The sequence below is a fragment of the Tenrec ecaudatus genome, chromosome 3 (genome assembly GCF_050624435.1).
Source record: "Tenrec ecaudatus isolate mTenEca1 chromosome 3, mTenEca1.hap1, whole genome shotgun sequence".
NCBI lineage: Eukaryota > Metazoa > Chordata > Mammalia > Afrosoricida > Tenrecidae > Tenrec > Tenrec ecaudatus.
Window position 1 is genome coordinate 63,512,055 of NC_134532.1, and position 17,886 is coordinate 63,529,940.

The window sequence follows — 17,886 nt, forward strand, 5'->3', positions numbered from 1 at the left end:
ATAAGAACCTGGAATGTGGGTGGAAAACTTTGGCAGAGGAAGGAGAAAAATATTCCAGAAACACAGCCTGCTGCTCTGTTGAAACATAAACCTTCTATTGAAAAACCTCCCTTTCTGAACATACGTGTTTAGTATCAATGTACACATGAGGAATGTTTGCAGGTCAAGTAGCTTGTTACATATACATTTCTCTCACACAACGCATGTGCACACACAGCCTTTCTTCCATCTGTAATGTTCCCTCCCACGTGGGAGGGTGCTACATTTTAATCGTTTAGGCATTTTATAATTAGTATTACTGAAAGCTGTCAGTATTGACAGTGCAGCAGGCCAAACCTTTCCGCTTTGTTACAGAAGTGCAAGCAGCCGTCATGTAGACATCTCAAAAGGATGCCTGATTTCTCTCCTCTCACAGCAGTTATTTAAGTCTGTGGCTTTTTCAACCAAGAAAGGAGGAACTGTTTTATGCAAGGTCAACAGGTGTGTTTGCTAATCCCCAAAATATGTCCTCATACATGGATTTAAAAACAACGTACTCCTTGCTCTCCTTTCTTCGTTGTTGATAGGCTCCAACCCTATGAGTCTAGTTACTGTACGAATTTCAAAAGTAAGGGTCAAGCCCTGAGCAAGGGGATCTGGGTAGGAATTCTCATTCATATATGTATATATATATACATATATATTTCACATTCATATATATTTCACATTTATATATATTTCACATTTAACCTGCTCACATAAAGAATGGATGTATGTATGGATTGTGATAAGAATTGTACTAGCCCCCAATAAAATGTTTTTAAAATAAATAAATTCCTACATTTAACTTGCATCTTACTCATTGGAAAGTAATATATGAGGGCACTGTGGTAGTTGACAAAAACACATGTGTTGTGTGTGTGTGTGGTTTGTGTTAAAACCATATGGTAGTTGGGGTCCATAAATTTGTAGGATGAACACTGACCTATTTTTAAATAGGCATATTATTAATGGATTGACTTGTTTTGCCCAACGTATGTGTGTGAACCATAATTTCTATGTCTGATTATAATCCTTTGGGGGACTAGGTTTTCTCTTTATGTAAATGAGACAGAATTAGAGTGGGGTGTGTCTAAATTAACCTCTTTGGAGATACACAAGATATTAAACAAGGAAGTGGATAAAGCAGGGGTGGGAGGGGAGAAATGCCGAGTCACAAGACAATGACCGGAGCAGCATCCTGAATTGGGATTTCTGGACACTTACGTTGTGAGAGACGAGCCCTAGTGGTGTAGTGGGGTACAGAATGAGCTGCTAATATCAAGGCCAGCAGTTAGAAGCCCCCCTCCTGCCCCCTCAGTTCCTCCACAGGAGAAAGATGAAGCTGCCTGCTAGTGACAAGATCGAAGGCCTTGGAAACCAAGAGGCAGTTCTACGCAGCCCTATAGGGTCAATATGAGTGAGTTCACTCAATGGCAGTGAGTTTGGGGGGTTAAATTGTGGGAAAATAAACTTGGTTTGTTAAAGTCACCTAACTGCTCTATTTCTGTTAGAGCAGCCCCCTCCCTGCCATCAAGCTGATGCCGCCTCATAGCGACCCTACAGGACAGGGTGGAACTGGCCCTGTGCATGTCCCAGACTGTAACTGTGTACAGAGTAGAAAGCCATACCTTTCTCCTGCTCAGCGGCCTGTAGTTTTGAACTGCTTACCTGTGGTGCACGGCATAACCACCACCCCACCAAGGCTCCTGCAGCTCTGGATATCTAAGACAGAGGTGCGTGGTTACTTGCAGTTTTCCCTCTCTAAAGAGTAGAACAACTTAAAACTTTTTAGAAACGCCTTATGAACTCAGATATCAGATATGTAACATTCCACCTGTATTCTACTTGAGTGGAACCAGTGTGCTATCTTAATTTTAAAGGGTCACCAGTGAGAGCCAGAAGCCCTACCTTTTTCCATCTTATTATAGATAGGTAATGGCATTATTGTTGCAAAGCACTGTTTTTCTGCTTCCGTGAGTTCTCTAATTGATTCCTGATGACACAGCGTGCTTGTATTACATTGGTCAATGTTTTTAAAATAGCATAGTCTATATGAGGGTCCTTCCAGAAATTTGTGGGGAAAGTGGAATTGAAAGAAAATGGCTTTTTTAAAGCCTTTTATTAGGGACTCATACAACTCTTATCACAATCCATACATGTACATACATCAATTGTATAGAGCACATCTGTACATTCTTTGCCCTAATCATTTTCAAAGCATTTGCTTTCCACTTAAGCCCTTTGCATCAAGTCCTCTTTTTTTCCCTCCCTCCCCCCTCCCTCATGAGCTCTTGATAATTTATAAATTGTTATTTTGTCATATCTTGCCCTGTCCCATGTCTCCCTTCACCCCCTTTTCTGTTGTCTACCCCCCAGAGAGGAGGTCACATGTAGATCCTTGTAATCGGTTCCCCCTTTCCAACCCACTCACCCTCTACCCTCCCAGTATCGCCCCTCACACCCCTGGTCCTGAAGGGATCTTCCACCCTGGATTCCCTGTGCCTCCAGCTCCTATCTGCACCAGTGTACAACCTCTGCTCTATCCAGACTTGCAAGGTAGAATTCAGATTATGATAGTGGGAGGGGAGGAAGCATTAATAGGAACTAGAGGAAAGCTGTATTCTTCATCGATGCTACATCGCACCCTGACTGACTCATCTCCTCCTCTAGACCCCTCTGTGAGGGGCTCTCCAGGCTTTTTTTAAAAAATGAACTCATTTAAGCTCCCTACTCCAGAGAAGCTATGGTGACAGAGTGGGTTAACTGCTCATGGAAAGGTTAGTGGTTTGAATCCAACAGGCACTCCATGGGAGAAAGATGAGGCCGTCTAATTCAGTGAAGACCCAGCCAATGAAACCCTGCAGGGCAGTTCTACTCTGCCCTGCACGGAAGGCAGACTCCACTCTAAGACAGTGAGACCCCAAGCGCTCAGGCTCAAACTCAGCAACAATGCTTGGACATACGCTGTAGCACTCTCTTCAAAGAGAGCTTTTGGGAAATATATACAACAGATTCTCTTTATACACTTCCTGCCTCTTTTGAGGGGCCCTTGCGAGTGTATGTATGGTCTCACTCAGAGACCGAGTCTTCCCGCTAATTTCAAAGAACAGCTCTGCGCCTTTGATTGCTGACTTCAGGTAGAAAGTTAGTCCGTCCTCCACAGGGTTTGATTTTCCTCTCTGGTGAGGTGATCACAGCCCAGTCCGTAAAGCCTGAATGTCTTACAACAGGTTCTAATAAGTTCTGAGTTAGCCATTCTTCTTCGTTTTGATCCAAGCAAAAGACGACATTTACATTTTTTCATCTCCGTTTCAAAGTATTTGTCGTTTGATTGGATTCAGAATCACTCAGAAGGTTTCCACTTAAGTGGAATCTGTCTAACCTTCCATCAAAAGCTGTTCCCCCCAGAACAGGGAGCCACTTCTCCACCTAAACAATTACATGCTGAAATCACACCAGTCCATTTTGCGGAGATCCAGCAGTCATGACGACAGGAGAGTGAATGTGACTAAGCTGGAGTTCTCCCAGAGTGGCCCTGCCCATGGCGGTTTCCTACTTCTCCCTGAACGGCTCTCGGTCCCTCTAGTGTGCGTTGTGGCTTCTTCATATTGTCCCTCCCTTGTCCCCCACGATCTGCTCACACACGGCTACCAACAGTCTTGGCGCCATCTCTATTGCCGTCCTCCCTCTGTTCTGTTGGGAGAGTGTGTGTCCATTTCCTCAGCCGGCTTTAAGACCCAGGAGGTATGGTGGGTAGCGGCAGGGGATGCAGGCTGTGTGTGCACATGTGTCCCCATCGGGGACTAAAAGGGACACTCTATGGAAAGAGCAGAGGGGGCGCACATCTGACTTCCTTCCTCGGACTGCTTCCCGGCAGGAGGAGGCGCCAGCTCCACACTAGTCCGAGGTCAGTCGCCACAGGGCGGAAGACAAACAGCCTCAACCCTTGTCCTCCTGTCACCCCATTTTCACACCGACTGTTCTTCCCACAGCACCATACTTCTCTGCGGGCTCAGCCACTCAAGCCTTTGCTGATTCTACCCCTTTCGGCAAGGATTTTGCACACAGTCCACTGGTGGCTCATCATGCTTTGTGGTCTTTGAGTTCTCCATTCTCGCTTCTGTGATGGCCTTCTTATAAACCCAGGAGGAGGGCAAAATTGACCGATCCCTCCTTTTTACACCCTAATTTGTGCACTGTGTTTGCATGGTCCCATGAGACATGGATGATGGAAGAGCCAGAAGTAAGTAATTTTACTTCGCCAGAGGCACCATTTACTGCCTGGTTGATTTCAAATCACGGCAGCCCCGTGTCTGGCAGATTAGACCTGTGCTGCATAGTAGATTTATCCAAGGCTGAGCTTTTCAAAGTAGTTCTCCAGACCTGCCTTCCCAGGCACCTCTGATGAGACTCAAACCTCCAGCCTTTTGGTTAGCAACCAAGTTGAGTGTATTAGCTGTTGGCACCACCCAGGAGCTCGGAATCTTATCTACACACCTGTGACGCCAGCAGACTTACTCTGTGACCTCGATCATCATACGCTACTTGGGGGGGGGGGGCTAGAGTTGGTACAAAATCCACAGCAAATATTTAACATTCAGTAAATAGATGCTAGAGCTTTCTTACTTTGGATAGATTTCTCTCTTTCTCCCTCCCTCCATCTCTGTCTCTCCCTCTCTCTCCCTTTGTAGAAGTTGTGAGGCTTGGGGCTAGTAAGTTATTTGTACTATTTCTAAGCATACATAAGTTTAGGAAGTCTTTGCAATTGTATTCTTTCCTAATAACTTAAAAATTAGAAATGTTAAAAGAAATGGGGAAAGGATATATCAAAGAATATTTGAAATAAACACAATTCATTTCCATGGAGCACAATATTTAATAGCCAAAGTGATTTCATGTTGGTTAGCCATCTGGGGGTGTTTGTTTTGTTTTTTAATGACCTTTTATCCAAATGTTTTGTTATTGGCAAGAAAGCCAAGCCCCAAATCTGTCCTCATTGCGTCTTTGTTTTGTTTAGTCTTGACTTTTGGACCAAAACAAGAACTAAGTATCATTTTGCCAGAAACTTGGCATTTCCATTAATGTATTCCTTGCCCATTGCACAATATTTTGGGCTGTTATGAAAATGACTCTTATCAGAGAATGAGCATACAAAAGTGTGTGTGTAAATTCACAGCTATACAATGCATGTACACATTTGTATATGAACACATTTCCTGTCCAGTTGATGTCAACCTTATAGGAGAAGAGTAGAGTTGCCCCATCCGGCTTCCAAGGTTGTCAATCTTTGCTAAAAGAGATTCCCATGTCTCTCTCCCGCAGAGCGAATGTGGGTCTACACTGCGGACCTTTGTGTTGACAGAGAACTTAGCCACTCTGCCTCACCAGGGACCCGTAGATACTGAAGGGGAAAGCGTGGAAATATGCAAAATAGGAAATCCAGTCATGCGTGTACTTTGAACAACAGTAAAAATAGGTTCTATCAAGAACATATGTTTTAGGTTTCTTTCTATTTGTCAAGGGGTAGGGAGTAGAGGTTTTTCTGAATAATAATTTACCCTTACCCCATGAGTTATCAATTAGATGAATTCTTAGGAGTCTACTTGCATGTTAAAAATAGGGCTCATACGTATTTCCACAGGATCGTGACTCATGTGAAATGAAGGGTGAATTTGGGCGGAAACATTTGAAGCGTCCTCCAAGTTATATTCTGGGATGGAAGTGGCTTGTTTAATGGGAAATTCCTGTATGAAGCCATAGGCATTTTCGGGGAGCAGAAAGTTTAAACACGCCTGTAGAGCGTCCTGTTTTAATGGAGGATGGAGGCGAGAGCGGTGAGCCTTTTGCTTCCTGAGTGGCCTCCCTCCAGCTGTGCAGACTAGTCATAGCACATCTGCCAATCAGGGCGGGCCCAGGGAAGCCCTCAGCGCCTGAGTCTTGTTTACACGCATGCGACTCCGCTTCTCCCCACCGCCTGGGTGGCGTGCCACTGGGCAGATTAGTGGGGAGTTGGCTGTCACTGTACAGAGCCAGGATCACCGCCGCAGCAGTGACAGCGCGGGCAGGGCCGAGCGTGGCCCTCCTCCGTGGCCGCAGGTAAGAGTGGTCGCTTTGGTGCGTGAGGGTGGCAGGTCTGCAGCCACAGTGTGTGGGTGTCTTTGCCTTGAGACAGCCGTCGCTTGTCAGCACAGGGAGCCAGAGCCACTCCTGGCAGGGTGATTCCGATGGGCGCCGACGCCCGCTGACTTTAACTCTCCAGTGCTCAACCAGTGAAAGGCTGTCATCTTTTACTTAAACGTTCACTGAAATTACGACTGTTTCTAAGCGTCGGTAACATGAAATCCCTGTGACGGAACGACGCCTCCACATGTATGTGAGCATGAGGCGTTTGGGAGAACGTTCTGTCTCAGCAGGCTTTATTGTGGGCTTACTGTCAGCCTGGAGGAGGACAGTCTCTGTGTGTGTGGTTTAACCCTGGACGTAAACAGAAAGTTTGGGGTTTGTTTTGTTGTGACCCCTTCTTGGTGCGCACATTGAATTGTAGAATGCCGCCGCCTTTCTGCCCTGTCTCTCTCTCTAAAAGTCCGAGAGTATCTGTGTATCTTTCCATGATCTTCATTTGGCTCCCCCAGCAGCCAAACGATGTTCCCCTTTAATCTTCGTTTTGCCACGAAATTCCAACTTGCTTGTATTTGTTCAAAGAATTTTTAGAAGATAGTATCTTTGCAGATTGCATAGGGTTTTTCCTCCGATTTTTCCATCATTACATGGGACTTTAGTGTGGTTAATCTGCCTTGTGATGTTGGGTTTGCTCTCCCCCTACCCCAAGCTGAGACTTTTTTATATCTTAAATATCTGTATATTATTTTAAGACATAAAGCTTATTTGGAGTTAAAACCATCCAACTCTGGGTCTTGTGGCTCCTTCTTGTGCTCTGGTTGGTAAATAGTCTTTTATAGCAGGCTGGAGAGGCACTTTAGAAAACTGGAAGCAGCTCTGTTTGTCTTTCTGCCCTGCAGGAGAGTTTCTCAACCTTCACCCCCTGGACGGTTTGGCGTAGACAAAGTTCCTGTGGTGGGGCCTGTCCTGCGCATTGCGGGGTGTTTACTAAGGTCAGAATAGTTCCTTTCTCCTCACTTGTGACAACCGCCATTGTCAAATGTCCCCGAGGGGACAAAGTCACTCCTGAGTGAGAACCATTACCTTTTGGTGGTGAAATCCAACTTCTGGAATGTTCTGGGTGGTAGAGAGTTAAGGATGAGGTTAGCCTGGCCTTAGTGTATTTGCAGATGTTGCTGTAGCCAACTGCTCGTTTCTCTCCTCCCCACCTCATTAGAAGCTTCTGCCAACCATGATTCATGGAGTGATTTTTTTGAGCTGAGTAATCTGTGGCTTTTCAGTTTCCTTACTTGCTTTCCTTAGCTCAAGCTGCTTTGGTTTTAGCTGAGTATTTTTCAGAGAAAAACAAATCAACAACAAAGATCTTTTAAAAACGAAGGAATGCATGTAATAACAGCTTTTTCTAACGATCTTAACCAACCACCATAACATTGTAGGCCTGTTCTTTGTTGCGTGCGCCTTCTCTAACTTCTCTATCAGAATAATCCCCTCCTCGGCGCTGCTCAAGAGCCTGCTAGAGGGGACGACCTTTGAGCAGCACTTTGTGAAATCTAATGGTTTGGCCGCCGGTAGTTTTCCCCCCAGGATTTTTAAAGAGGATGCTGACGTGTGACTGTCTTCTTCTCTTTACAGATCGCAACGAAAGAAATAAACCAGAGCACCGTTCTTCAAGGTACGAATTCCTAGCACTTACTAATTCTATCTCTAGCTTTCTCACTGGGAAAAAAATACTGTTTGAAGGCAATGCAAGTACGTGTCCCTTTTAGTCATTGGAAGCTGCTGCACCAGGGAGCTCGTGTTCGTCCCCTGGACAAAAATCTCTGCATAAAAGTGCTGACTACCTGAGAGACGCATTGCATTTTGAGTATTCCTGTTACTGGCAAGTAAACCTTCATGAAAACATGCGTTAGGCCCCGTTTCCTTCCTGGCTGGCGAATGGTGCGCCCTTCTTCGCAACAAGTCTGTCTTCACAGTGCAATGCTCTGCCTACAAAACTGGGGAAAGGCCCGTTGTAGAAATTCAGAAAGATGAAAATTGCAAAGTGCTAGTTTAAACAACGACAACACGTAGCTTGACCTTCCACCCTCGAGAGATGGCTTGCGTACTACTACAGTTACTCGATGTGTACTCAGAGTGTTATCAGTGTGTCCGTGTGCAGATGAGGGTGCTGTCCCCTGAACCCCTCCCCCACATCATCGCACAGTGTGCTTTACCACAAGAGTATTCTGATAAATGTCTACCAGTCGGCTGCTAACTGCAAGGTCCAGGTCAAACCCGCCGGCGGCCCCGGGGTAGGAACTGGACGTCCACTCCTGGAAGGAGCGTATGGCTCTCGGAAACTCACCGGGAGACTTTTGTAGGGTTGTGATGAGTCACCATCGACCCGACTTTTTTGTTTCGTCAGTCTTGGACATTGAAAATTGCCTATTCCCACCAAAAATTGACTGTGGGACCCCACAGACTCAACAGGAAAATGCTCCTAAAGGTCAACACGCAGACCTTGAACTATTTATAGGCATTTCTCTCTTTTTTTGGTGTTTTGTTGTTGTTTTCATTTCTTTTGTTGCTTTTTTTTTTGCTCTGTCTTGTTTTTGTGTAAATTACTCTCTCCGCATATCTGTCTAGATAAGATAGGCGGGATCAACAATCCGGAGGAGATGCCACCAAGTCCATTCCAACTTAATAGCGTTCTTATGTGCAACAAAACGAAAAGCTGCCCGATAGGACCCATCCTCACAGTCTCTCTCCCTGAGCCCATCACTGCAGCCATTGTGTCAGTTCATCTTCTTGAGAGTCTTCCTCGACTTGCCAACCACGATGTTGTTTTCCCGGGGCTGGACCCTCTGCGTAGCATTTCCCCAGTAGGGGCGGCAAAGTCTCAGGATCTTCGCTTATAGGAAGCATTCTGGCTGCGCTTGGCCAAGATAGATTTGTTCGTTCTTCAGGCAGTGCAAGTTATTTCAGTATACCTTATTCAGTCTTCCTTATTCTTTTAGGTGCATATGACACCCTTGAAAATATTATGGCTTGGGCCAGGTGTGCCTCATTCCTGAGTGTCAACAGTACTCAACACGTTAGAGGTCTTGTGCAGTGGATTTACCCAGTGCAGTATGTTGTCACTTCTTGACTGCCACTTCCACAGGCATTGATTGTAGAGCCAAATAAAATTAAATCCTTGAAAACTAAAGTGTTTTCCAAAATTATCATTATGGTGCTTGTTGGCCCAGTTGTGAGAATTTTTGGTTTCTCTCTGTTGAGATGCGATTCATATTGAAGGTTGTAATCTTTTATTTTCATCAGTAAGCTTTAAGTCTTTGTTTTTAGCAAGCAAGGTTATGACATCTGTATATCCCAGGTTGTTAAGGGCACTGCCTCAAATCTTAATATTATCTTATTCATACTGTCTATCTTCTTGGATTATTTACAGGAATAGTGTTAGGTAGGATAATATCCTTATTCTTTTTTAAAATCATTTTATTGGGGACTTGTACAACTCTTATCAGCTTTTATACACGCATCCGTTGTGTCAAGCACATTTGTACATTTGTTGCCATCATCATTCTCAAAATATTTTCTTTCTACTTGAGCCCTTGGTATCAGCTTCTCATTTTCCCCCTCCCTCCCTCATGAACCCTTGATAGTTTATAAATTATTGTTATTTTTTCATGTCTTACGCTGTTCGATGTCTCCCTTCACCCACTTTTCTGTTGTCCATCCCCCAGGGAGGGGGTTATATGTAGATCATTGTGAAAGGTCTCCCTTTCTCCCCCACCTTCCGCTTACCCTCCGGTATTGCTACTCTCACCACTGGTCCTGAGGGGTTTATCTGCCCTGGATTCCCTGTGTTTCCTGCTCTTATCTGTACCAGTGTACATCCTCTCATCTAGCCAGATTTGTAAGGCAGAATTGGGACATGAGAGTAGGAGAGGGTGGTGGTGAGGAAGCTTTAAAGAACTAGAGGAAAGTTGTATGTTTCATCTGTGCTACACTGCACCTGACTGGCTCGTCTCCTCCCTGAGACCCTTCTGTAAGGGGATGTCCAGTGAGTTTTAAGAGCTACATACCAAAGTATTAGGGATGATGTAGCCACATGTTTGCAATCCACTTCCAAATAATTCAGGGTGGCAGTCAGGGGCGGGAGGGGAGTGTGGCAGTGGAAAAAGCAGAGCGTGGGCATGTAATGGAGGAAGAAGTAAATGTAGGAACACATTAACAAGGAAGCTGTATTTTAACTGCTCACATCAAACCATGAAATGGAGGGTAGTTACATTATATGAGCTTGTGGAAGAACAATCAGTCCAATGTCTGCCCAACCGCTGAGAACCATAGTCTAGCCTAATTGTCCCATACATTAACCATCATCTCTCTTTCTCAAAAGTTTACCCAAGATTGTGCTGCGTTGTGATAACAAATGGGAAAGGCCTGTGTCCCCAGGAAAGCCATGTTTCTGTCACACAGTCCAGCCCTGCGCTACATCCAGAGGATTAATGCCTGCTGCATTAACAAGGGAGAAAGAAAAATACTATATGCACAAAAAGTCACTCATTTTTGGTTTGCGTGTTCGTCCTTCTCAGGCCATTAAGCAAGAGTGATGGGCTCAAAGCCTAGCAAGAAGACAAGCACATTCCTTTAGTTCAGGTTTTTACAAGACCAAACAGCTAGAGCTTTGCAAGTGAGCGGCAAACACAGCTGGGATGTCTGCCTTGCGCTCTTACTTTGGTGCTGAAATAAAATGGGAAGTAAATCTCTTGTCAATTTAGGAAAGTTTTATCAGGCATAGGCCAACGCTAAGACACCAAACTAAAGCGCACCACTGAAACCGTTTAAGAGACTCGCTGGAGTCCTGGGGTGCTTTCTGATTAATTTGCTTTAATGTTGGCTTTTTTTATGTTTGCCTCCATTCTTGCTGATTGATTAATGCGGAAGTCAGAAATACCTGAATTCGTCTAGTCTCAGCTTTATTGGTTTAAGTACACCATTTGCCAAATTGATGGCCCATGGAATAGTTTTCAACAGAATATCAATTAGGATGTCAAGAAATAAATATCCCTGTGTAAGAAAAGTCTGTACAATGGTGAGTTAAACCAATTTGACAAATTTCTTCCCAATGAAATTATTCAGAGTCCTTGATACATTCGAGTGCATTCTAAAATTACAAGTGAGAGATGAACTAACCAGCATTTTAAACATTTAGTTGAACTTTAGCCTCTTTCCCCAGTCACAGCTGTGGATAACATTCAGTAAAGAACAGCATCTCGGGAAATTAAGGAAAATGGGAGTGAAAAGCAATAAACTCAAGCCCCATTGAGTTGCTATATAATAGTTAGATATGCAAGGGTGTGAGAAGAAGAATGGGGTTATGCTCATGCATATATGAGGGGTTACCCCCAAATTGTGCTGAGCGGAAGGAAACTTTCTTAATGTGCATTGTTTTCCCCACTAGGAGAGCATGGAGCAACTTGCTCTGAGTTAGTGCACCCAGTGGCATTGCCTGGGAACGTTCTCTCTGGTCACAATGAATTTTTTCATAAAAGCAGCTTCGCTCGAACCTCATTTTCAGTGGTGGCCAATTTAAGGAATAGCGAGAGACTCCGAAATTTTGTTTCCTGCTCAGGGAGAAATGCTGCAGAAACTGTTGTGATGTTGAGCACAGTTTATAAGGACAGCGCTATGGGGAAAACTCAAGTGTATGTGTGGTTTTCTCATTCCAAAAAAAGTGAAGTGTCAATTGATGATAAATCTCATTCCGAACGTCCATCAACTTCCCAAATGGACAAAACTGTCGAATTGTAAGCATTTGGAGCTTGTTCCAACAGGTCTGACTATTAATCAAGTTTTCTATTTAGAGGTTCTAAAAAGATGGTGTAATGGTGTGTGACCCAAAAAAGGCCTGATTTGTGGCATAAGGGAGGACTGGTCTTGTTACCACAACAAGGCACCTGCTCACACAACCATCTCAGTGTGCCATTTTTGGGTTTGTGTGTGTGTTTATTTGTTTGTTTTTGCAAAAACAGCATGCCTCTCTTCCCCCACCCACCTTACCCAACTGACCTTGTTCCATGCAACTTCTTTTTGTTTCCACAAATTAAGAGGGACATGAAAGGACAACAATTTGACAGCTTAGAAGAGGTGAAGAAAAAATGAGGGAAGTGCTGCTTTCAGGATGGAATCACAGATTTGACAAATGTATTAAGTGTAATGGAGAAAACTTGAAGGTGAAAAGGTTGTTTTGTAAAAAAAATTAAATACAGAGCTTGGGGCCTTCTAGTTTTTGGAGGTACCCCCCTCATAGGTGTGCTAGGAGATGTTTTTATAGAAGATGGCTTTTAAAAGTTTGTGGGCATTGTTTTGGAAATATTAATGACAACATATGTACACGTGTGTTTAACACTATTGAATGATGGATTGTTACAAGATTTGTAAGAGTCCCTCAATAAAATGATTAATTTAAAAAATTTTTAAGAAAATTTGTGAGGGTGATCCCCATTCCTCCCCCACCCCCCAAAATGTTTGTGGGAATGTTTCATTACCTTTTACTTTATTTTTCAACAAACTTTTTGAATAGTTAGCTCTACTAATGAGATCAAGGATTATAACCTTCAGTGTGGATTACAACTCAATGTAAAGAAGACCAACACCCTCACAACTGGACCATTAGGTAACATCATGATAATTAGGGGAAATTTGAAGTTGTTGAAGATTTTATCTGGTTTGAGTCAACAATCAATGCTCATAGGAGCAGCAGTCAAGGAGTCAAAAGACTGATTACATGAGGTCACTCTGCTGCACAGACCTCTTTAGTACATTGAAGAACAAGGATGTTGCGTTACGGACTAAGGCACGCCTGACCCCAGCCATGGCGTTCTGCACTGCCCTGTGAAAGGTGGCCGTTGAAGAAGGAAGACCGTAGAAGAGTGGATGCATGTGAAGTGGGTGCTGGTGATGAATATTGAAAGTACCAATCGCTGCTAAGAGGACAAATGGATCTCTCTGGAAGAAGGACAATAAGAGTTCTCCTTGGAGGCAAGGACGGTGAGACTTCATCTTACAGACTTTGGACCTGTTTTCAGGAGAGACCAGTCTCTGGAGCAGGACACCAGTTTGGCAAAATGGAGGAACCACGAAAAAGAGGAAGGCCCTTGACGGGACGCAGTGGATGGACACAGTGGCTGCATCAGTGGGCTCAGGCCTAGGAGCACTTGTGCGGATGGTGCCGGACTGTGCAGCGTTTCATTCTGTTGTGCATGCGGTCTCTGGGTTGAAGCCGACTCGATGGCACCCAACATCTATAACAACGTGCTGCAAATATACCCGTGGAGATAGTAGAGAATACAGGGAGCAAAGTTATGAAAACGTCCTCGCCGTAACCAAACCCCTGGAGGGACCGAGTCCCTGGAAGTGGAGGCCCTGGATCACAGTCTCACGGGCACCGACATCAGTTAGCACAGCATAGTCCACCAAGACGATGTTCTGTAGCCTACTTTGGTGAGTGGCTACTGAGGTCTTAAGAGCTTGTGAGTGGCCACCTAAGATGCCTCTTTTATTTTATTGTGTGTTTCATACATTTTAAAAAATCCACATGGAATTGATATGATGTAATGATGTAAATTTTTTTTTGCACCGTTCCCAGAAGTACTGCAATACCAGTTCGATGCGTGGAGTGGACAGAGCAAGCTCCAACTCCCTGCTCCAAAAATCCATCCAATATATTGTCCTCGGATAGAGGATGCAGTAATGATGTAAATGTGTTAAAGTGAAAAAAATTTAAAGTAATTTGAAGACATCTATGAGGCTACCTTTATGATTTCAGGTAGGGGTTAAATTCTTAGATATAGTTTACCAAGTACAAACTAAATAAAAAGATAGATAAACTGAGTATATTAAAATTTTAAATTAATATGTGTGACAACATCAAAAGCATGTGAAAAATAAAAAGAAATCAAGACTATGCAATGCCTATAGGCTTAAGGTCCAAGATAAATGAAAAAACTACACAACACGCCAGAAAAAAAAAAACAAGCTGGTAAAATAGAAGTTAATCAATTCAAACCCATTGTCGTGGGATCAATTCCTTCTCATGGCAAACCTACAGGACAAGAATAGTGCTATGGGGTTTCCAAGCCTATAATCTGTATGGAAGCTGACTATCACATCTTCTTCCCACTAAATATGAGCAGAAGCTAAAAATTAAAAATAATAGTATCCAATTAATAGATGAAGATTCTTCCCGTTGCTAGTTAAGAGAAGTGTAATAGCGTCATCATGAGGTAACATTTTACTTCTGTCTGCTTGGCACAGAGACGATGAAGGACGAGTGTCCAGTGCTCACAGATGTTCACCCGGTGGGTGCTGCTGGGAGTGTAACTTGGTGGAGTGTATTGAATGGGGGAAATGAGCACGAGCTAGAAAAGCCGACAAGGCTCAGACTCGGTAACTCTGGAGGTCTTTTCTATGTGCCCTAGAAACATTCTTTCAGAAGGAGAAAGGGGGAACTGATGGGGACAACAGAAACATGGATGAAGGGAGACAGTGCAAAATATGAATATAGAAATAATTTGTAAATTATCAAGAGTTCCCAAGGGTGGGAGGAAGAAAAAGAGGAGCTGATACCAAGGGCTCCAGTAGAAAGAAAATGTTTTGGAAATGATGATGGCAACATACGTACAAAAGTGTGTTTGATACAATTGATGTATGGGTTGTTATAAGAGCTGTAAGAGCCCCCAATAAAACAATTTATTGTAAAAAGAAAGAGAGAAACATTCTTTCACCGGTGCCCAAGGAGTTACATAGTTCTGTTTGGACTAAGAAAACTATAGCTCTCTATGAATCAATGTAGGTAAATCTCAAAACCACCATTTTAGCAAATACAAAGCAATCTGTAGAAGGATGGGTACAATAAGATACTGTGTGTATAAAACCAAAGGCCAAATCTAGCCACTCATATTTGTGGGTAACAGTTTTACTGGGACTCGGCTCTGTCCACGTGTTTGCAAATAGTCCTGGTACAGCTGTAAACTTAAATAGCTGCAACAGGGTCAGATGACAGGTCAAGGGAAACTGTTACTCGCTGGCCCATTCTAGAGAAATTTTGGGGACTCCCAACATAAAGTTTTCTCACAGGCAAAGTCAGTGTGTTATTTATGTTGTTTGTTACGTTGTGTTCTGTGTGCTACTGAGGATGGCATATTAGTAAAAGTGGTAAAAGCATGGGAATGATCAGCAGAGATTTTAGTCTACTGATTAGGAAAAGATGAGAGCTTGGGAAGGGGCCAGAGGACACTTGACGTGCGTCTGTACTGCTTTCTTCCCTAAAGCCGAGTAATGAGCGCTGTAATCTTACCTAAAGGTTAAAGATCCCAGAAAATTTGATGTCTGGAAAAAAGGGGCCCTCAAGAAGACCTTGGATTTTGTGGCCCTGATAAAGTTGTTTTTACTTAAAATCAAAATTATCTTTGATTATTTCTGAAAGAGGACAACGAAAAGAAAAAATAGCAAAGGCGTTCAGGTTAAAACAATGTTTGAATCCAACCAAGCCAAACTCACTGCCATCAAGTCTGATACGACGCAGCTCATAGGGCAGAGTAGTAGCATCGGGCCCTGTAGGTTTCCTGCGCTGTAACTCCTGACAGGAATAGAAAGCCTTCCTCCCAGTAATTGAGAACTGTGCCCTTGTCACCTCAGCTGGTGGGGTACTAGATGATGAGTCAGGAAGCTAACGACTAAGTTAGTAGTTCAAATCCACCAGCTGCCCCTTGTGAGACTTCTGTTCCCATAGAGATTACAGCTTGGGGGACCCACAGGGACAATTCTGTGCTGCCCTAGGGGGTTGGTGTGGTTCAGAGTTGACTCAATAGCAATGAGTTGTTTGTTGTTGTTGTTTTTCATGTTCTGATCCTTTGATTCCCTTTACTCAAAGCACGGTCTGTTGCTCTGGGTTGACACTGGAAAGACCATTTTAACAGTGCAGAAAGATGTGACATCCCAGGAGCTCTGGTGGTGTAGTGGATTACCCATTGAGCTGCTAAGCCCAGGGCAGCAGTTTGAACCCCCCAGCTGTCCCATGGGAGAAAGACGAGGATACCTACTCCGGTAAAGATGGAAAGTCTTGGAACCCAAAGGAGCAGTTCTGCTCTGTCCTGTAGGCTGCTGTGAGTCAGAGTTGACTCAAGTACATGGACTTGGGCCTTTATCCCCAAAGGAACTATTAGTCAGAGTCCGGTCTAGCCTAGTCTTATTTCTAATCTACACATATACACACGTTGCTGTATTTTCACTCAAACAATTGATCCCTTTGCAATGTGTGCGGAAATTAGCATGGAGCGTGTGACAAACCTCACAGGGTAGGGCACAGTTAGCAACCTAGAAGGGCACACACTTGTTGCATGAAAGCACAGAGGATGTACAGGGGCTTCAAGAATCCGTAGAATGATTCCATTGTCTTTTAATTCCCTTTCCCCCTTGTCAGGGGAAGCCAGCCCCTAACACATCATTACGGGTCTGGTAGGTGCAATTGTTCAGCGATAATAAGTAAAGATGATAGTAATTGTATCGGGATAGCATTAAACTTATATAGTGCTTTTGGCAGAACTGACATCTTAACTATATTAAGTCTCCCAATCCAAGAGCATGGAATTTGTTCAGGTCGCTCTTGGTTTCTTGTAATAGTGTTCTATAGTTTTCCCTATATAGATCTTTTGTTTTTTCAGTCAAGTTTATCCCTAGATATTTCAATTTGTGTTTGGCTTTTGTGAAGGGTACCACCTTTTTGATCTCTTCTTCTGTGGTCTTAATCTGATGTGTTTAACAGTCCGATGGACTTCTGTTTGTTGATCTTGTATCCTGCCACTCTGCCAAACTCCTCTATTGCTTCCAGTACTCCCCTTGTGGAACTTTTGGGATTTTCCATATATAAAATCATATCATCTGCAAATAATGATAGTTTCACCTCTTCCTTCCCCAGACGAATACCTTTGATGTCACTTCTTTGCCTTATGCTGTTAGCGAAAACCTCCAGCACGATATTAAATAGGAGTGGAGACAGGGGCATCCTTGCCCCTGACCTACTTCTGATGAGCTCCAAGTGTAGTCATTCCCAAGCAGCTGTCTGGCATATGTTTGGGGGAGACAGCTTGGGAGAAATCCTTCTGTATCCCACACCCCTGAACCATTTGAAGTCCCCAGTACATGCACACGCATACCCGTCAACTTGCCTTTCTCATTTAATAGCATAGTGCAGGATGCCTACCATGTAGTTTCCTCTGTTTTACGTTGTGGCAACAGCTGCATAGACTTTTCTGCGGCGGTGTCTTTGTTCAGCCTGTTCTCTGCTGTTAGTATTTAGATTGTTTCCAATTTATTAGAGGTAGAAATTCTCCAATAAACATCTATAGGTTCATAACTTTGTATCTAAAAAGGTTTAAGAAAATCCTTATTGTTTACTCCAGGATTGATTTTCTCTCTCTCTCAAGTTTCTATTGAAGTCATATTCTCATTGACAGTTAGTTTCAAAATTTATATGCCCACAATTTCTCTTTTCTTCCCAAGGTCCGGATAACTTCAGTGTTGTAGTGCCTCTCTGTGCCCAGTAGGGCTCAACCGAAGCCCCTTTCCCATAAAGTGGCCTGTGACCCCACCCACGGAGGGCATGGCAGAAGATTGGTAGCACATCGTAGTATACACTCAGAAGTAATTGTTAAAGCACACACCAATCGCTTTGCTGTGAAGACTTTAAAGGGGTATGGGTTC

General features: G+C 43.6%; 1 protein-coding gene across 5 annotated transcripts in view; it reads left to right on the forward strand.

Annotated features, from left to right (window-relative positions):
• The window catches only part of SH3D19 (SH3 domain containing 19), a 232,486-nt gene that overhangs the window by 110,851 nt on the left and 103,749 nt on the right, over window positions 1-17,886 (forward strand). For 3 of the 5 annotated variants that reach the window (XM_075543706.1, XM_075543704.1, XM_075543707.1), the window contains exon 2: window positions 7,774-7,813. In XM_075543706.1, coding sequence (XP_075399821.1) covers window positions 7,774-7,813 — 40 coding nt within the window. Of the gene's footprint in view, window positions 1-5,737; window positions 6,118-7,773; window positions 7,814-17,886 lie in introns of those variants that run through there. The other 2 variants (XM_075543705.1, XM_075543708.1) reach the window with 2 other exon arrangements.